This window comes from Xiphophorus hellerii, chromosome 8 (genome assembly GCF_003331165.1).
Source record: "Xiphophorus hellerii strain 12219 chromosome 8, Xiphophorus_hellerii-4.1, whole genome shotgun sequence".
Classification (NCBI taxonomy): Eukaryota; Metazoa; Chordata; class Actinopteri; order Cyprinodontiformes; family Poeciliidae; genus Xiphophorus; species Xiphophorus hellerii.
Window position 1 is genome coordinate 11,209,644 of NC_045679.1, and position 21,733 is coordinate 11,231,376.

General features: G+C 38.5%; 1 protein-coding gene across 1 annotated transcript in view; it reads right to left on the bottom strand.

Annotated features, from left to right (window-relative positions):
* Positions 1-21,733, bottom strand: part of LOC116723856 (poly [ADP-ribose] polymerase tankyrase-1-like) — a 78,252-nt gene that overhangs the window by 29,786 nt on the left and 26,733 nt on the right. The window contains exons 5-6 of the mRNA XM_032569035.1: positions 17,626-17,662; positions 13,760-13,835 (exon numbers count right to left, since the gene is read on the bottom strand). Of these exons, the coding sequence (XP_032424926.1) occupies positions 13,760-13,835; positions 17,626-17,662 (113 nt within the window). The remainder of the gene's footprint in view (positions 1-13,759; positions 13,836-17,625; positions 17,663-21,733) is intronic.

Consider the following 21,733-nt stretch of genomic DNA (forward strand, 5'->3'; position numbering starts at 1 on the left):
CATGCAATAAAAAAACATGACTATGTAATAAATCTATAGTATTTCATATTCATTCGAGTTTCATATTTTGACTTGGAACAGTTTGGGAGAAAAAAAAAAGAAGCTGTTACATCACATTCCAATTTGCTGAGATTTGCCGGCATGTTTCCAACTCTGGACAACTCTTAATGCCCAACGAGCTTCAGAGAAAAACACTAGAAAATAAATCATGTTCAGCGATCTCTGCTGCCAGCTCACGAGTTCATCCGAGAAGCAGCGGCAGCCAGCAGGAGCGAGGCATTGCTGCAGGGACAGATGGCGGAGACGTATTTACAGGATGTGACAGCGGCGGCATTTGGAAGCAGGACACAGTAAGCGCTTACTCACCATCCTCATCTCTAATGCAGAGTCTCTCTCACTATGCCTGTACTGTAGCACTTGTTATTTCAAATAGCTTGAAAAAAATAAATAAACAGAAGTAAATTGAAAGAAAAAAAAAAACTGCATCTTAGTCCGTCTTAAAGCATGAGCCCTGAGTTGCATCACAATGCTGGGGTTGCCAGGGTCAGACTGAGTAATTTCAGCTCCGCCTCTTCAATCTGGCAACCCAGTATGAGCCACTACATAAGTGTGTGTGATCGAGCCTGCTGCCACTTTATAAAAATCACAACTGGTTTAAATGATCTTGTTTTATATTAAGGATGCCAAGATGTTTGTCATCTAAAGCTACAGGCAGGTATTACCGAACATGAGAGATGGCAGAAGAGAAAAAGAACTTTTTTTTCTTTCTTCCTAAATTAAAGCTTTCAGAGGAAATTGGGCAGAAGCCATGCTGTGAGCAAAAGAAAAAAAAGAAAAGAAAAAGTAGCTTTTACTGCCTCTGTGTTTACATAAGCACATAAATTCTGCCAGCACCAATATCGCCAGAAGATCAGATTAGGCCGTTTACACAATTGCCTGGAATGAATATTTCTCTAAATATTACAGCTTACGTAAGAGATGCGCGAGTAAAAATCCTGTGGGATGTGACAGGTGAGTATTCAGTCTGACACACAAAGTATGGCAAACTTTTGTTTGGTTTTCACTGCCATTATTCAAAAGGAGAACACAAAGAATGCTCTAAAAGCAAATAATTCAGCAACCTTAATCGAATATGTGATAATGCATTTCCCAAACATTTTTGTTTTCAAAACATTCAGAGCTTTATGGTGGACATTTCTATAGAAGTTAGACTTTAACTATATACTTCGCAAAATAAATTACGAGAACGACACATGGATGAAGAGATAAATGTACTGATTTATTATTATTATTACTATTATTATTATTATTATTAACTTTAATTTCACCGGGAAAATCCAATTGAGACAAAAAATTTCTTTTACGAGAAAAATCCTGGCCCAGACTGGCAGCAGCACACAGTTCACAGAACCTTCAGAGGAAAACAGAAAGAGTTAACACCATCATAAATAAATTAAAGATTCCTCAGTTAAAACATTTACAGACTGATGAAAACAGCAACTTTAGGTATATGGGTTTCTGCAACTGGTTCAAAGGAGATGGAGCCGAAAACTGAAAATATTTCACTGAAGGACATAAGGAAGGACGTAAGTGTCCTGATGGCTGAAATGATGATAGGGAAGAATGGATGCATTGACTGAAGAAAGAATGGATAAAAACAAATGGATGGATAAACTAATCAATGGATGGATAACCAAAACAATTGCTGAACTAATGAGGCGACAGAACAAGATCAATAAATGAGCTAATGAATAGATGGACAAACCGACTGATAAATTGATAAATAGCTCGATGGGACGCTGGATAGATGAACTGTTGGCTGTCGGAACCAAAAAATGGATGGAAGGAGAAAAGACTGATGAAGAGCAAAGATGGCTAAACTGATGGATCAATAGGTGTGAAAGATTCATGGATGGATGTTCACCTTTTATATTTATCATACAGATATCTTTATGTTTGTGTTTTTTCCACAAAAAAAAAATGCTTAGCAAATAAAACTGACACCACACTAATCCAGAGCTGAAAACTACCAATTCCAGATGTTTCCGGATCGTGTAGTCACCCTGCATAAAGTTCTTCTGCACTCCAAAACACAGTAACTGCAATAAAAATTTGTATGACATGTTTCAGTGGAACCAAGAGTTCCAGTAGCACACCCAACAATAAAAAGAGCAATCCCTCTCTCCACAAGTTTTAATCATCTAAAAGCTTTTCAGTGAAGAGGGGGCCCAGAGTGGCGGAGGGGAAGAAGATGGGAAGAAAAGCCAAATTAGGAAGGAAGGAGAAGAGGACAGCTTTCAGTCAGGAAACGACGTCTCCTAAGCATTTTGTTGGGATTTCAATTTGAATTCATCAACACTGCCTCTGAACGCAAACCGAAAACTCAATGCTGCTTTCATCTTAAAACGACATGCATATAAATTATTCTCAAAATAACTGGATGTTTAATCTACAGCAGTGGTCTTTCCCCTCTTTGTTTCCCATTATTCCTCATCCCTCTTTCCATCCTACCTTCTCCCTATTTTTCCTCACGAGCCTGTCAAGCTGTTTCCATGACAACGGTGACGGCTGGCTGTCAGCAGTTGCCATAGCAATGGGAAATGATGTACTGAGGAGCGGTGGGTGGATTTGGCCCATTCTATTTAGTGTGGTTGAAGCGCCTGCGTGTGCAGCCAGGATGCTATTCTTCAGGTCTCCCTTTCAGATTCCGAACAGTGAATTATCAACTCAACACAAAACACAGGAACTCACTACGGAATGAAGGTCGCACGAAAAACTGTTCCTATACTCAGGTCAGGGCTGGATCTCATTCTTAACTGGTTCCTTAAAAAACCACGAAAGCAGCTAAGAAACTATTTGGTTTTTGCACGTCATGAGGCAGAAAAACCATTTCTGTGTAAATGTTTGATCTTCACACTTTTGTATTCTGAATCTGCAGGGATCACAGAGTAAGGAAATAGTTTTTCTACTGTGGGTCTCACAACTGTGAAAATTACAGGATTTTCAGCCCAGGGAAATTTTGACCATGACAAGGCAAATACCACCAGAATCATAAGTCATTTCCAACATTTATTCATTACTTTTGGTGAAGGCACCAATTCTTTGGACAATTATTCCCTCTGGTTTTGGATCCAGCTAGAAGAATTTTTACTCACCTTTTTATTTTTATTTTCAGACAATATGTAACAGTAGCAACAAGCTGATTAGCATGTCAAACACTCAAATAATACTTGAACCATGACTCCAAATCCCAGCAGACTTGATGCCAAATGACAAAAAAGTGAAAGAAGGATGAAGTTCAAATCATCCTTTCCATTGATCCTAATCAGAAAGGATTATATACCTGACTGTAACGTCTGTCGTTTTGTTTTTCTAATGGCCCGATGGTGATTTAAAGAGGAGAATCAAAAGAAAATGAGATGGATTAGCAGTTCATGCCAACATATGATGATGTCACTGTGCTGTCTGTAAATTGAGCTGATAGCATGTTGTGACAGTCATGATTCTGTCATACAGTAAGAGGATTCAGTTAGAGGCTTCTTCACATCTGTTGCGACTGACTGCTACGAAATATCCACCCTGCCCACAGCATCACTATCCATCACGACTCATTGAAGATACCTGGATGGTGTCAGTAATGACAACATTTAATTTCCCTTTTTATAGGGTAAATGTAGAATTTTTGAGTTGTGTTGAATAAACTGGCTGCATTCTTAAACAAAAACCTTTTAATTCAATTTTGATTCCAGCATTCAGTCTTCTTGGCAACACAACTAATCAATTAAATAAAATCCAGTGATATTTAAATAAAGTTCAACAGTCCTAGTAGGATTTTCTTGACATTTGTTCAATTGCATCCAATGGCTAAAGCCTCCATTTGCAAAGAAAAGTTACAAATGACCAAGACAAAAGAATGAGACTCAAAACTGTCGCACTGTCAGCAAACATCATGCTGGTGGTATTTTTTTAAGACAAACTGAAGCAGTCTATGGACAATAAATCTTCCCCCAGTGGGCGACATTAGAAGGTTCTTTACAGGCTACAGTGGGCGCATACTGCCAAGTCTAAATGTAGGCAGCTGACAGGTTCACAAGAAAGAAATCTGAATGATGAAATGAAATGAAAAGGGGATCCAACAATGTTTGAGTTGAAGCATGTACACACTGAATGTCGATGTACACTCTACAAGAACAAAGGATGTTAGTTTTTTTTGGATGTTTGTAAAGGTTTTTTTAAAATGACATTCCTATGATCTTTATAGATACAGATTGACTTACTCTCTGTTTTTAGCAGAACGTATAACCAACAGTCAGTGCCACTCATTTAGACAAGAAAGAAGCACTGCTGAGCAAGCAGATTTTGCATCGGTTCCAGTTTGACGGAACGCCCCCCGCTCCTCACCCGAGGTGAAGTGAAATGCAGGATCATCTCAGGCATGAAATTAGAACTTTAAGAAAAGTGTAGTATTCCTCTAAAGTTTGGACTTTGACGGCATAAGTACTCAGGTCAGGGCTGGACATGAGTCGGTGGATGCTCTAACAAGATGAGTAGTGTCAGATTACTGGAATCAATAAACATATTAGCAAAACTGTCTGTGCTTCCTCTGACTGACACGCACGCACATGCACACACATTATAAAGCCGCTGACAGCTCTGCCCTGCCAGCATCTTGGAAGATAAATAACCCACAGCTAGAGCTCTTTTATGCTCTTCTTGTGCACTCATGCAGCGGGACACAAAAGCACACGAGCTGGTGTCTAAGCCTACATCTGTCTATCTTATCTGCTCTGCCTACCACCTAGAAACGCTGCCTTTCTAAGGACATCACGAAAAAAGTTCAGCTCAGGCTTTTAAAAAAAATCACTTTTGGAAGACAAGAACATCCTTTCTACCTTTTACTTAGACTTAAAGTTGTTAAGTCCTGATCTACCTAAACAACACAGATAAAACTGTTATGTGCTCAATTTCCACAATTTCACTTAAATAACATAATTACTACGGAAACAATCTCCAGCTTGGAAATGCTAGCTTTGTGCCTCCTTAATTATCTTCTGAAAAACGACAAAACACTACCAAACAATCTCAGGAGAGTGTTTATGCAGCGACGACACACTCTTACAAAGTAATTTGCTTAGGAAAACTAAAGCAGCTGATTAACTGTTATTTTGCAGTAGAATCACCAAAATCTGTAAAGTTTAGTTTAGAGCAAAATGTGTAAAAAAATATAAAGCTTTTCTATAACTTAGCAAATCATGATTCAAAGAGAAGGAATGGCAAGTAGAATGGTGCAGTGCAATAAAATAGTAAATCTAAAGGTGGTGGTGGTGGTTAAATGTTTGGCATTATATGGAATTCTCCATCAGCAATCTGTGAAAGCTTGAGTGTATATAAAAAGGCAGTTTATACTGTAGGGCTTCACAGAACAGGAAAACTATATTTGAGAACCTCTTTGGAAAATATCAAATATCCATTGTTTTGGCGGCTAAAGTTCACCCCTAAGATCTACGTCTCTCATCAAAAAGAGATTATCAACCCTGGCAGTAAGCTTGAAGATCTCAACAGGATGGGCCTATGATTAAAATTTAAACAGTGCTCCAAGTGAAAATCCTTTATTTTCTCCTTCAGATTCCTGAAATTTGCTTTTCAGTCATCTGGCGCTTTGATATTTCCACCAGCGAGGACGGGACTGGGGTTGGCCAACGGATCAAACGTTCACAAGATCTCTGCAAAGTCACACATCCAATACAGAAGGAGATTGAAGAAAAACCCAAACTAGAAGTGTGCTAATCAAAGCAAAAAGCAGAATATAGAATCAGCAGCGCAACAGATCCATTTGAGGGGCTTCAGCTATCTAAGAGGACGGTAAAAACACAAAACAAGCCCCACTGCTAGCAGTGGGAGGACAGGAAGGAGGAAGCATTTTAAAGAGCAAGCGCTGTTGGTGGTATGTGAGCATGTCTGTGTGAACAGCAGGATCAGTGGAGGTTGGTTGATATTCTCCACTCAGCTGAGGTAATAATAGCGTTCTGCGATATGTCCTCAATCATCTGAGTGCATGAGGTAACACACTAGCACTCAACAGGTGAAGGCTGTACTATAAAGGAATGCATTGAAAATAAAACTCATATGTGTGTGTCAGAGGGATAAATGTTGAAAATGTCCAGCTGCATTCCGCATATTGCCCTAAACATACGTTTCTCGTTACAAAATAAGCAGGGAAAATTTGGAGAGTACATAATTTCTGCAGTGGTTGGAGAGAAATTACGCTAATCCTTTAACATCACACTTTTAGAGTTGGTTCAAACCAAAGTTATTCTCTATCTGCAACCAACAATTTTAGGATCAATTTTACATCAAGTAAAAATACCACAATAAAACAAAATGTGACATAAACCCAACAGCAACTGCTGCTTAAACAAAACATTTTTGTTTTTATATGTTATCCATAAAAGAAATTAATTTTTCTTTAGCTTTTGATTCATAGACTTTAGACAAAATCCAGAATAAAGAGTCACTAAATTTTGTAGAAGTGTTTTAATAGATTATACCTACCTTATATTAGCTGATGAATTAGTCAGGCCATCTGTTTCAGAAGCTAGAAAACTGGAACTAATTACAATAGTGACGGGAAGTACCATTAGAGTCTACAGCATGATGATCAGTGTCTTTCTCGCATAGAAATATTTCAAAACAGTCAATTTTCTCTTAGTGAGAGAAAAGTATTGCAGCTTTCTTATAGGCTGATTGGCAGTTGAGAACAATATCTCAGAAAAAAGCGCTACATGACTGTCACACAAAGGTAGAAAAAAATGTTCTCACTTTCTATAGCTTCTCAGTAAAAGGCCTATGAATAGAAAGATTTTTTTTTCCATTTTAAAACTCTAAAAGTAACTTTATAAAAACCTTGATAAGCCTGTATTCCAGCAGCCAACCCATGCATATTAAAACTTGTATTCAGTATGAGCCACTTTAACTTTATTTTATAGTTTAGTTAGACAATGGTGCTTACCAGACTAAATTGTCTTTGTATATACGGCAAAGGAAAAAGTTAGATAAACCTTCCCTGTTAACGCCAAGTTTCAGCCATGTCTTCCTCAGATTTCTGTCTTCCCAGTATTTTCCATTTCTTGATTTTTAGCCATTTTTTTGTGGATTTCAGGATATATTAGAATATCCAGCTCTGTTTTTGGTGTTATTTTCTTTAACAATGTCATAATTTATACGAAGCACCATTTAATAAGTAGGCTTTATGGTTGATTTTAAGATGGTGAACTGGTCAGGTCCTACTGAAGCCAATCCTTCTCAAACCATGACTCTTCCACCTCTGTGCTTTATAGTTGGAATGGGGTTCTTTTCCTCAAATGCTGGATCTGATTTATGCCAGAATGTCATTAAAGCCAAACAATCTTCTTTCTGAAAGTTTCACACAGCTTCCCATCTCACCATGGGTTTAACTCACTTCAAATTGGGAACAACTCCAATCATCCCCCATGAGTTACACTGATTACAAGTGGTAGGTAGAGGAGGCTCGCAGCTTGCAGCCGAGTAGATATGCTACACATGAGCAAGTATAAAAATGGCTACCAGAAACCAATTATCTCTGCATTGCTGTCAAAATGAACTCAGCTTCAAAGCATCAAAACTGGTCACATGTCAAACAAATCATTTACCCAACAAACTGAGATGAGTAAACTTAGCTGAGTTTAGATGGTATTACCCCTCTGCTCTGCACAATGTCGCCTCTCTGCTTCACCGCGCCTAACTCCAATAAATGAATCTGCTTGTTATCAGGTTCTGCAGAAGCCTACTAAAAACACATTTATTTGAATTAGGTGTGATTAAGGACTTAAATATAAGGGAAGACAGCTATCCGATTAGTCATCTGAGCATAAAGTATCCAATCAGTTTCTCAACTCCCCAAATGCTGCATTTCATCACCGAAGCACCTGAACTGGGTTTGTTTGTGCAGGAAAGCCAAAAAGACGGAAATTGAACATTAGGTGGCTCTCCACATTTACTGTATAGCTTCATTATAATCAATCATTTGAATCTTGGAATGCTCTGTCGTGGCTGTGATGATTACTGCTGGAGTGTTCATGACAATTTTGTTGTGTCTGAATGGATTGTCTCAGAATGGCAATTTGACCATAACCTATTATGGTGCAAAAACAAATCCTGTTAGGCTCCGTAGAGCAGTTACTTTTAACTTGCAGCTCCAAGTCTGAGTATGAATCAAGTCAAGTTTAATTGTACAACACATTTCAGCAACAAGGCAGCACAAAATGCTTTACATCATGAAAAGATATGCTTTTATACGTTTTCTATGCCCAGATTTTGGGCCTGATCGCTAGTTTATAGATGTAAAAACTGAAGCTGTGCTGATCGTAGATTGTTCCTCTGTAGGTCCAAAGACAATGACTTCCGTTTTGTTTTTGTTTGTTCTCAGCATTCAGTGAGCATGCTGAGAATTGATTCAGAGTCACCTGATAGAGCTGTGTATCAACTCCGTAGTTATGGTGACTAATTTCTTGCTATAACCTGAAATAGTGGGAGCATGTAGATATTGAATAAGTGGGGTTCCAGGATTGAACTTTGGGTTACCCCGTATCGGTTTGCTTCAATGAGAAGTTGCCAATAAAAAGAAAGAAATTCCAGTTTTTTTATGTTAGTTTTGAACCAATTGAGTACTGGACCAGAGAGTCCTACTCAGATCTCCAAAAATATGTCATGGTCAACCGTCACGAATTACAGAAGTACTGTAAAGCTATCTCTGCTTCAACAAAACCAAGGTGGTAAAGACTGATCGGATCCAATATCAGTATCGGTCCAGCTTTTGATGTCATTAAATGAATGTCAAGCTGAAGCCCCTGATTCATCCACCACTCCAGACTCCATCCTCCTGTGCATGCTTTGGCCTATATTACTCTTGAAGTTTAAGCGTTGTCATACACTCAGGCATTGAAAAATACACAGTATTCTAAACTATTGCTTATAAATAGATGTTTTAAATAGATAGAACAGATATATTCATGTGATATCCCAGGTTGCTTAAAGTTTAGAGATACAGGCGGACGTTGTCTCTGTCGGCTAACAGTCTGCTGCACAACTTAGCCTTTTTGAATCAGATATAAGAAGGTCATGTTGTGCATATTTTAGCATTAAGAGGGAAACAACACCTATTTTTTATGTTTTGAGAGTGCTGAAAGTTGCTTTGGACTGTTGCAGCTGAGACAGAAACTGTTCTGCTACACTTACTGCTCTATAGGGGAGATGGAGGAGCTTTAGGAAACAACAGGACAACTTACTGGATCACAGAATGATTCTTCTGCTGCAGTTTTTCCAAGGTTAGTTCTGGCATCTTAATGGCCCCATGTTACAAACAGGAAAGTGATCCCAGAATGGCTTCAGGTTTTCTGTGTATTATTTTCAGTTTGCTATTATTTAGATTGCCTAGCAAATGTCCCTGAGACACCATCTCAAACAAATGTTTAGGAGCTGGAGAAAATCTATTTTTCTTTAATCTAAGGATCACTGATGCAGCTGTGACCACTCCATTTCCCCCATACCCCATCCCATGCTTTTGCAATGAACAAATTATTTAAGTTAAACATTTGCCCATTTAGTCTTTGTCTTTAAAATGAATAAAATCAGAGGCATGTATATGCTTTAAAATTTTATTGCTTTAAAGCACAGTGAAATAACTACATTTCATCAGAGTTGCACTTGCTTGCTATTGATGTTCATGATGCTGAGGTTTCGCCAAGTTGTTTTCTTTTCTTTAGATATATTTCTCCAAGCAGGAGTTTCTGCAGGAGCTCCAACATGCTGCTCTAATATGGGTCAAAGGAGTTAATGGTGTTCTGATAACACACCACCTTTCTCAAATTTTCTGTGATTTTTTTTTCCATCAGTGGTTATCACATTTTAGTTTTGGTCTGATTTTTTTGATGAAATAAAAATACTGTAGTCAGCCTAAAATATAGCTTAGGTAAATAACATGTGACTGTTATAACAGTTACATTAAACATGGCTGACAATATCACAGACAGTACACCAAAAAACTGTGTTGTGCCATCTAGTTAGAAGCAGCAGAAAAAATAATTTTGGGCTGCACAACTTCACTGATACTTACTGAAAATTGCCACATTGATTGCGGTTACAGTGGACACCCGCCTGTTTGCAAATTCAATCATTTGTAGATTTTTCTGTGGCAATTAACTCCCAACGGATTTTTTCGTAGATGAAATCTAAAATTAATCTTCACTTTCAATCTCCAAAAGAAAATTCATCTAGGGAAGCTGAAATATTTTTGCCGCAATGCTACTCGACATGCTATTGGCTGGCATTTACAAAGCAGCCAAATCAGGGGCTCATTTTCCTTAGAGCTGATTGGCTAAGATATAAAAAAAACCTTCTGCAGTAGTGCTAAGATTTTCTTGACTGTCCATATTAGTGTACATTAGGATATAAAAACAGGTATTTGTGTATTTAGAGATGCTCTCAGTATTTGCACATTGATACTATACAATTTATTTGTAACTCAGTCTTAATCATCATTTTTTCTTCTCTATTCAAAAATTGACAACAAATACCTGTTTGCTGCAGGTATTTGTTTTTCTTAATATTCTACGGTGCTGCTCTTTAGTTAACAGGAAGGTCGATCCCTCTGATCAGCAGATCTCCAGATGAAACTCCGCTCTTACAAACCCTCATTCCGATCTATTGTAATTACTACTGCAGTCAAAAGTTGTCAGATCTCCTAGAAACGTCCACGTTACTTCAGTAAACAAAGTCAAGATGCCCAGAAAAATCATTAAAGGCATAATTCAAATGCAAAGGTGAAAAATTTAGTTATTAAGCATACATGAGAAAGCAATCCAAAAATGAAACAACAAGTATTAGTCCAGCTTAGTGAAGGAATGTAGTAAATATATTTTCAACATGAACATCTTATTTCTTTAACACTCATAATTAATCTAATACTTTTACCCGCAAAGTATAACTCGGTAAATCTCTCCTCTCAGCTCCACAGCGGTTTAAATTAGCAGTAACTTCCCAGAACACAGCGTGGATTAAACAGACCAGGCAGGAAAACATATTGAACGCTGTCTTTGTGGAGCAATTAAAGAGCAGCGCAAATGAAGATTGTACAGCAGAGGTCGCTTCATTGTCTGTCTGGGGACAGTTTTTATTTTCTGGATATGGCTGCCATAATGTACTCACGCTCCATTAAATTCAAGCAATTGGAAATGATCTCATGAGTGTGTCTCCTGCATCTGGGAAGATTTCATATTGCATGGTTTTCCCCGGAGGCATCACCTCCCCGAAAGGGCGCGCGGACCCATCGCAGCTAGGAGATGCTCTCTCACAAATGGATATGAAGGCAATATGATGAACACGAGCTGCAGCTGAGCATCATCCGAATCACTCAAGGACCCATAATTAGAGAAAAAAGCCTTTTCTAGGCTTCTGTGGCATTTATTTGGCAGCCAACGAGAGTAAAGGGTAAAACGCTCCCTTTGGGTCCCGGATTGGCCCTGCAGTTGTCATAGCCACTATAAAACTCAGCGAGCCTCGCTTCAGTGTCCAATAAACTAGAGTGATCTTTTAAAAGAAAAGTCTGAATCTGATCACTGAGGTGAAACTGAGCTACGCCTTGTTTGAAATAGCCTGGAGTTTAACTTTTTCCACTTGAGCTTGGATGATTTAAACGGCGTTTCAGAAAATGTTTGATAATGTAAAGAGATTATTCCCCCAAGAGACACCAATGAGGATCCACTGGGGATCCTAAAATTGTTTGGATAATGATCTCTGCTGAGTGGAGCCTCGTTGTCACTCTGCTGTCAAGATAAGGTGAGAAGACCAGACAAACAGGGCTTTATATTTCTGTCAGCTTGGAAGGGAATGATGTGGAGGACTAGAGGGAGTTCGCCAACTAAAGCCAGTAGCCACTAAAACCAGAGAGCAGTCTGCTTTTCCTTCCACCCATTCATTCAGGGAACTAATCAGTCATAAGCCAGACGTGTTGCTGTAAAGCAGCAGAACTAAACCCAAAGCTCAGGGCTCCCTGCAGATGCTGGAGTCACAGGATGATAACACGAAGCTTCTTTCCAAAGGCCGGCGTACTTGTGTTGTACCTAGAATTTAATTTAGCAAACCCAGATTTACCTCCTACCCTCAAGTCTAACCCCAGGATTCTTTCTGCTTCACGGCTCATCAGCAGCAAATCAAAGGCAGACTGCTTCAACTACTCGATTAAGTTAACTCCGTTCGGTAAGAAACCCGTTTTAAATCTGCTTCTTTTCTAGATTTGTACTTGGAACTCATATTTAGGAAGTGAAGGTGCATTAGCCAAATATGCATGGTTTTGTATTTGGACACATGAAGATGTCTGCTGCAACTTACGACGAAGAATTGTTATTTCCACTGCAAACAAATAAACTCTATTGAAGATGAAGATTAATTTGGACCAATCAGATTCTATACCACTGGGTATGATTCGTCTGTTAAGCACCTTGCAATTTGGTGCAATTTCAATAAAAGTAAATCCAAAATGTGCTAAAAAGAAGGGGTGCACTGGTTGCATTTTCCGACTGATCACCAATATTTATTAAAAAGCCTGGCCTGCTGATTTCAAATTCGGACGTTATCAATTTTTTGTCTGAAAAATCACTAAATATAAAAACAAAGTCACTAAATTGGCAACAGTGGGATGACTAGTGTTAACTGTGCGTGTGTAGATTTGCCCTGGTGATCTGTCAGTCTCTCTCTAGAAGTGGGCGATATGGATTTAGAATTACATTATGATAGTTTTGTGGTAGTATTGTGATACTGATACAAGTAATGACAAAACACTATTTATTCCTTCATTTATAGATAACTGTATGTCTGTGAATGCATGGCATGGCATTTGCAAACTTGGATATTGCTCTTGAAAAACTTTCCTATAAGCAATAGGCTTTGTCAGGATGTTATTTAAAAAAATGAGACTTATCCAAAGTAAGTGCAATTAATTATATTTTCAAATTTACTTACATTACGCTTGTGGAACAAAGTAGGAAAACTAATAAAAATAACATTTTCAATAGAAGATTTTTAACATCATTAATTTAAATTTAATCAGGACAACAATAAATAAAAATTCTTATGATACAATAAAGTATCAGCTTATCTCCCAAAATTAAGGAATCTGGGGCTGTTGCCAACACTGCCCCACTGTTGCCAACTTAGCAACTTCTTTGCTATATTTAGCAAGTTTTAAGACAAAAAAAAAACTCGGACAAAATTAGAATTGGCAGTTAAGGGTTTTTAAAGATCAGTGATCAGCAAGAAAATTGGTGCACCCCTAATAGGCATGCAAATTGACAAAACTTGTCTGAAGGGGGGAAAAAAAGACATCAGAAAAAGCTTATTCTTCCATGGCTCTGGCCATGACTCTAACAGGTTTTTGTGTGCTGTGCTGCATCATTTTTGTTCAGCATGAGTGCTAATTTATTCAGAAAAAAGTTGTGTCTCCATCTATTCATTTAAATGACTGACAGCCAAGAAAGGACACTAATGCCTGCTGGTGAATGCTCAGATTATTTAAAACAGGCTCACAGCTGTCATACCAGCATTTGCTTCTCTTGAGAAAAAAAACAAAACACTAGCCGGCTGGCTTTGTAACCCTAATGACCGTCCAAAAATGCAGTTGCATAGATGACAGTGATGCGCTCGTTACTGCTTTACAGTCCCTCTGTGCGCACACTTTGACTCTTACCTTGCGGCCGTCGCTCGCATGGCAGTTGACGTTGAGCGGCGTAAGCAGGGCCATTAGCTTCTCCTCGTTTCCACTCCTGAAAACCAAGGCACACATTAAGTAGAAAAACAACCACCACCACCACAGAGGTTTAGAAAAGAAGCAAGACTGGAAGAAAAACATTGGAGGAAAACGTTATCAGAAGCTTGAGACTGAAGAGACCCAGGGAAATGTTCGAATGTTCGGGCGATGATTTGAAGGCGCTCTGTCATGCTGAAACGCCCCCGAGTATTTTGGCCCGACTAAAAGGATTTGAAGTTGATCTATGTTTTTGGTTTTTAAGGTCACTGCTCTGGAACTCGACTGGCCATCGGGAGATGCAGCCAGGACAAGTGGAGTCATGCCTCAAGGTTTCAACATATTGGGGAAAAAAGTAAGTGCAGCCTTGTTATCCAATAACCATCTACTATTGTCTGTCTTCTCCATTTCTCTTTGCTTCAATAATTCTGATTACAACCACCAGCCAAATTGACATTTATATCCTATTCTCTGACTTTAAGCTCTCTAGCACTCTTTCATCTTTTTCCAACACTGGCTGCCTCCCTTCTCCTTTTTCAATCAAATCTACCTCCCATCTCTCTTGTCCTTTTGCACCTCTTACTCTACCTCTTTTGATCTGCTCCCTCAATCTCTTTTCACAGCTTTTCCCTGCTCAACCTTGCTTCAAATCCCAACATCTTCCCAGTGTGACTGCAGAATTAAAATCCAATCACAACTTTAAAGAATAAGAACCTCAGAAATCTCATTTTACATTCTTGCTATCTCACAACTTTTACAGAAGGCCTACATCAGGACTTTCAACAAAACCTCTTTCATCCTGATATTTCTAACAATTTCTAATGCTCTTAATATTTATGATTCTAGAGTTGTTGTGAAAATTGTTCATTTAGAAGCATTCCATGTCAAATTATGCTCTTAAACTAGATGTATTCTGCCAGTTTAGAACTCAGAAAGCTGTTGAAATGAATTAATTCTTGTGTATGTTTCTCTTTCAAATATTACTTGATGGTAATCTGGAGCATGTAATGCACTTGTGTTTTCCATCTCCTTAAAAACCAAAAAGGTTTCAAAACAAAGAACAGAACTTAATTTGGTCTTCATCGAGGAATGTGCCACAAAAACAATTTTCTCCTGTCTGGAGACACCATGATGCTTAATTTTTTGGAGTCTGGGAAAGGTGAAGAAAGTGTCGTCAAAAACATCAAATGTTTTTGCTTCAATCGGATTAGATTGAAGATTCACTTAAATATAATTATTCTAACCGCAGTGCTTCTGTTAAATATGATGTGACATTCTAGCATATTGTAGAAATAATAAAACAAGCAAGGGCTGCACAGTGGCGCAGTTGGTAGCACTGTTGCCTTGCAGCAAGAAGGTCCTGGGTTCGATTCCCGGCTGGGCATGGAGTTTGCATGTTCTCCCTGTGCATGCGTGGGTTCTCTCCGGGTACTCCGGCTTCCTCCCACAGTCCAAAAACATGACTGTCAGGTTAATTGCTCTCTTTAAATTCTCCCTAGGTGTGAGTGTGCGTGTGCATGGTTGTTTGTCCTGTGTGTCTCTGTGTTGCCCTGCGACAGACTGGCGACCTGTCCAGGGTGTACCCCGCCTCTCACCTGGAACGTAGCTGGAGATATGCATTAGGGACAAAGGGTGAACAGAAAATGGATGGATGGATGGATAAAACAAGCATGTTCATATTTGATGCCTCTATGCAGCAACTACAAGGTAAAACTTTTGGTGATGTTCTTTAGCTCAGTCTCTACAAAATGAGCTAAGCTTCTTCCCTCCGACTTTCATCTCATTAAAGTCTTTCAAACCACCTAAGCTCTTACTTAATGACTTGAAGAAATAAAAAGAAAAATTAAAAGCAGATCCTTTTACTTTACACCTAGATGTGATTATGAAGCTGAAATTAATAATGTTACTCAAACTTGAAAATAATCCTTTTGATATTTTAATCTAATGCTGTAGGAAAATCTTTTGTGCCATACGAATGCCATTTTTCTGTCTTCCTTTACTACATACTGTACTAAAGTCCAACCTATTTTAGCTAAAAATGCATCAAGAAATCCGCTGGCGACAGAAATGTTAAACTTGACCAGCCTTGACAGGTGACAAGTTGCTTGAAAATTCAAAAATCAAATAATTTCCTGATCAGTGAATACGCCAAGAATATGTTCTAACATGTCCAACAAACTGAAACATATTTGGTTTGGAAGCTGGAACTGAACGAAGGAAAAAGCTTGTTTCAGTATCAGAGAGAGAAAGTAGGTAGGCAGAGAAAGTAGGAAAGATGAAGGAGGGAGGAGTACAAACTGAAGGTATGAAAGGAAAAAATAAAGGTACAAGAAAAGGAGGAAGAAAAGATACAAGGAGGAAAAAAATTATAGAGAAAAAGGGAAAAATGGATGGGAAAACAGGAAGGAAGGAAGGAAGGAATACAAATTGAAGATACACTGGAACAAAAAGGAACAACAAAATGAAGAAAGGATGCAAGGAAGGGAATAACATAGGACACAAGAAAGACGGATGGGGGAAAGATGAAAGAAGGAAGGAAGAAAGAAAGGAAGACAAGGAAGGAATGAATTGAAGATGCAATGGAACAAAAAGGCAAGGAACAACAAAGGGAATAAAGGACGCAAGGAAGAAATAAGGTAGGACACAAGAAAAAGGGATGGGGAAAGATGAAGGGAGAAAAGATGAACACAAAGAAGAGAGGATTTGGTATTTTAATAGATGAGAAAAGGAATAAAATCAAGAAAGTGTCTTGTTTTTTACTTATTTTATTCAGACCTGGAGAATGCTGAAATCAAATTCCATACTTTTCCAGACTGGATAGAAACCCGGCATTAGCTTTCTAATCCATGCAACATTTTTCCTCCTAGCAGTGCGCTGGGCCACAGGGCTCCTCCCATGCCATGCATAACTTTGCACAAACACAAACAGAAGCCCTATCTGGGCCATAAATAGATATATAAATAAACTAGACAAACATCTGCATTCTGTAGGCCAAACGTGGGAGTGAACTGACTGAGCATGACCCTAAAATAAAAGAGGAAGTTCCTCATAATGACAGGGTGATAAGGCAGTCATGGGCTCAGCTGGGAGGCGACCATTCTGGATTTACACATAAACAGCCCTCTGACCTCCAATACACTGGGGTACGTCCATTCTAAACCAGCTGCTTCCTTATATGTGGGGGTGTGCAGGGGTTTGTGTGTGTGTGTGTGTGTGTGTTGAGCTTGAAGAGATGGAGGGAAAGGAGGGTGAGGGGGGTTCTGTTGAGGCATCAAGCTCTCCACCACCCACACACAATCCCAAATCGAGAGCTACTTCACTTCCAAATGGGAGAGCCTGGCAAAAACGGAAAAAAATAAATAAATAAAACACACACACACACACACACCCCCCCGCAGACAGCCCACATGAACTGCCTGAAACCATAACACGCCTCGAAAACGAACAAGTGTCGCTTGCCCACAAGCACCGGGCTCTCTGGATCTGAAAATACAGAACTGGTGTGGGAGCTGAGTGTGTGTATGTGTGTGTGCGTGCACTGAGGTGGAGAAAAAATATAATCAAACAAGAGAAAAAGGACAAGATGGATTAAAGAGGGATGAAGATTAGAATAAAAACAAGGTTGGAAGATTTATGGATGAAAAAAGAAAATAAAAACGAGAAAAGAAAACAAATATTAGCATGACTAAAAAAGGAAGAGAAAACAAAGATGCAATAAAGTATTTTTTAAAAAGCGCATTAAAAGGCTTGAAAGGAAGATAAGAGAGGAGAGAAATGAAAACAAAGAGCATGCAGAGTCTGGTACTCACCTTGCCGCTTCCAGCAGCTCATCCTTCTTGTATTCACCTAAATGGTTACAGAAGATCATGGTGTCAGACAGTTTCCCGGTAATGCACATCAGCCAGACTGAGACACACATGATTGAGCAAACAGAACAACCATGAACAAAAGCACATGCTATCTATGGGGGGAAGACACCATCTTTCCTATTTCTATTTAACCCCCCCACTCTGGTTCTCCGTCTCTGCCATTCTCACTCAGTGCGCACCCCTCTGGCTACGATGTGTTGCCGGCAGCGACCACAGCACGTTCATTGTTTGGGCGACGAGCGGCGGACCGGCACGCGCGCTGCCTCCGTGAGTCCGTATGTCCGTCCGTCCCTCCCGTCTTTAACGCGTCGCTGTGGGGAGTCTCGGCCGCTGCTCATGCCGCGTCCCATTGTCCCCCTCTCTCAGTCATCTGTCTCCCCGTCTCCCTACATCCGACTACCTTTGTTTTTTTGGCTTTTTTTCTCTCCAGTGGACTCTGGGGGCGCAGTTATCATTTTTTTAAAGAAGGGAAATAAACAAACCCCTCCCCCTTATCTCCCTCGCCCTGACTCCCTTTCCATCTCCTGCCTCCCTGCTGCTACAGTCACAACATTTACACCTTCCCATATGTGTCTCTCCTGCCAAGGACAAGAGTGGGGGAGACATAAGCCTTATCCACAAATTATCTTTTTTATTCATCCATTTATGAAAACAATAATAATCAGACAGAAAATGGAAGATTTCTTTTTTACTATTATTATTTCAATAGAATAAAAAGGAAAAATGTTCTTTAGTTGAATTGTATTCTTTTTATTAGTTAGAAACTGCTTGTTTAAAAAGGCAAGTTTAACAAAATAACATTGATCGAACTATTTCTTTAAAAAGTTGCTAAAATAGGAAAGAAATAAATTCCTGAAGCACCATGGTCAAATTGCTTTCTTGTCCACTTATGTCAAGGTATGGGCGGGCAATTATCATATCATTTATCGTGATGAAGTACTATGATTTATTGTTGTCTCCATAAATTTCAATTTGATATTAAATTTAAAAAAACCTGACAGTATTATCAGAAATGTTATTTTTACAATTTCTCCACTATTTGTTCCATTAGAGCATCAATAAAAATCGGTATGATTACATCTCACATATTTGAGTAAGCAGCGTCATGAAGAAGCCCGTTTCAAGTGTGAAACTTTTTCTCTTACGCTATTTTGTGTTTGTGGGCTGTGAATACTGTGCCACGCATTCACAGAAATTAGGATGAGTTACCTAAAAAAGAATAAACAGTTTTTTGTAATAATAACTTTTATCATTGTCACAATAGTACCATAAAATATTGCGATAACATTTTAAATCCATATTGCCCTCCCCTTTGTCAAGATTAATCCAACCTACTTTGATGTCAAATGGCAAAAAACATCACGCACGACGATGCGCATACTTTAAAAAAAACAATCAAACTAAACTCAACTGGCTCCTACTCATCATGAAACTCTGCTATTTAGTAACACTGATGTTTCTTATTCAGGTACAATGACAATGGGGGGGAAAAAAGGTATAACGTAACAGAAACCCTGTAAATTCTAGACACTAACAGGTACCATAGAATTGCACAAAAATCCGTGAGGGACGGCGGAGTCCCTGCTCGAAATTCCGTGAAAGAGGTGTATGGAGCCTTGTGCCAGAAGCCCATTAAAATGTTGTCTACATCGTTTTAAACTGTGTGATTGTGAGCGTGAGTGGGAATAAAAATAGCAATAGGTATTTTGTTCCATATAACACAGTAAGAGTGTAACCGGTAAATCTTTTATGGATGCAAACTCGACTAAAAACCCACCTGTTTGGAATTGTATTTGAAACGTAATCAATTACAAATTCATTGATGGAACTTGACTTAATGTCATGTTTTGATTGTTGATTCTATATTGCATTGTGTTTCTGTGTTTGTAATGATGTAAAGCACTTTGAAATGCCTTGCTGCTGAAATGCGCTATACAAATAAAATTTGATTGATTGATTGAACGAACCATCAGAGTTTTCCAGCAGTGATGAGGAGCATGCAATGGCTTTCTTCAATTACTGCTTTAGTTTTTTATTTTTACTTGTGCAAATAAAAAAATATTTCAACAGTACAATAACACAATACACGACTTTACATGTGAGTTCTTATTGAGGTAAACATCAATATTAAAAAATCATTAGTTGCTAAACTAACTATTAACTATTTACACACTGATTTATTTAATTGTGACACATTTGGACTTCCATAGTTTTCTGCTCATCATTTTGAAATCTATTCAATACTATGACTAAAGACAGTACGGACTGTTTTAATGTATCGGGGGAGAATTTTCAGTTATCTTGACTTTTTCTCATCGTTATTAAAACTTTGATTTGTCATGATGACAAACTGCGGAGTATGATGTTTGCAAATCATGAAAGCAATGTAATGTTGGGATTTTTAAAATATTTTTCCTATTTGGTTTCATAGAGCAATAATAAGCATCAATGTCTTTAAAAAATATACTTAAATGGAGAATATTTTGAGTTGTTTGATGATAAAAATGCAATATTTAATGTGTCTGGTGGATTTTTGTTTTTTGCCTGTGAGGCAGTGACTGCAGTAAAATGAAACCACAACCAGGCCATTACCAAAAAAAGACTGCAGATAGTTTTTAAACATAACTTTTTAGCACAACTTTTATTGTTCTCAAAATAAACGTTGTTGCTTTAAGGCTCCTCCCCCCAAGCCGCAGCTGCATGCACACAGACTTGGCAGATGTTACACCGGATGCCCTTCTTGATGCTACCCCCTTGATTTTCCCCAGGAAAACTCAGATTAAAACCGGAAATCTTCGAGGCAGCAGCCACCTGCTCCGCCACCCCAGCCACTGATGCCCCCGTTAACACAATAAATACCAGCTGTTACCATATATTCTTCTGAAATGTAGTTATTTCTGTGCACATCTACTGTTTTGTGGAAACTAAAAATATATAGGTATATATAATACACTTGCTTTTCTTTAAAATTCAAATATTTAGCTGCAACTTATTAACCATAGCAGAATACTAATGCTACCAAAGAAAATTACTAATTTTGATCATTTTTGATATTACTATTTTTGATATTAAAACACTTCTACCACTGCTATTTCTACTGAAAAATTAACAAGAGAGCAATTCTAAATTCAGAGCTGCTTAACTCTCAGGAAGAGCCATAAAACAGAAATTAGAAATAGAATCGAAAACTCGAAGGGACAGAGAGGATGGGTTTAGTATGTGAAGCAGACGGAGGGGTGGAGATGTGTGACGACCGAAGAAGAGAGGAGAGGTTACCAGCGAGGGGAAAAAGTGGGGTAGGAGGATGGAACAAAGGATTACAGATGAAAGAGAGAAGGGATGATTAGGGATCTGGAAGCTGACATGCATGGATTTGACACAGTATAATTGGTGAAACAGAAGCTGGAGCTGAACAGGGAGAGACAGAGGAAAGTGGGAGAGAGAGAGGAGGAACAGACAGAACAAGAAAAAGGTCAAGACACCAAATTTGACTTCTAAGCCATTTTTAAGCTGAGAGGTTAAATTTCCCATAAGTAAACCGACAGACTTTGCTTCAAGTTGGATTACATTTGTTATGCAAATCATTCTCCATCTCACTGTCAGTGATGTTTTTCTCTCACACAAAACGATTGCATTTAACTTTTCTACATAATTGTATATCCACCGCCACAATTTTATTGCCAATCAAATTGCATTCTAAATAAAACTACAGTCTTGGAATCCAACTCCAAGGCTTGCAAATTCAGAGAAAATACAAAAAAATAAGAAATCCAATAGAAATTCACCTGGATTATGTGCTATTATGTGGCCTGCAGGGGAAAAATCTTGTTGGGAAAAATAGATGTTTTGTCCTTACAATAATTACAATTCTCTATTTATTTGTCACCTGAGTAAATATTTTCTTAAGTTTATGTATTGGTTTCACACCTGGTTGCCTACAAAAATGCCTTCCAAAACATTCATTAAAAAAAAAATCAATCACACCAAATTTTCAACTCGAGTCTCAAGAAATTATGTTCTGCATTCCGATTAGAAGTGTTCACATTTT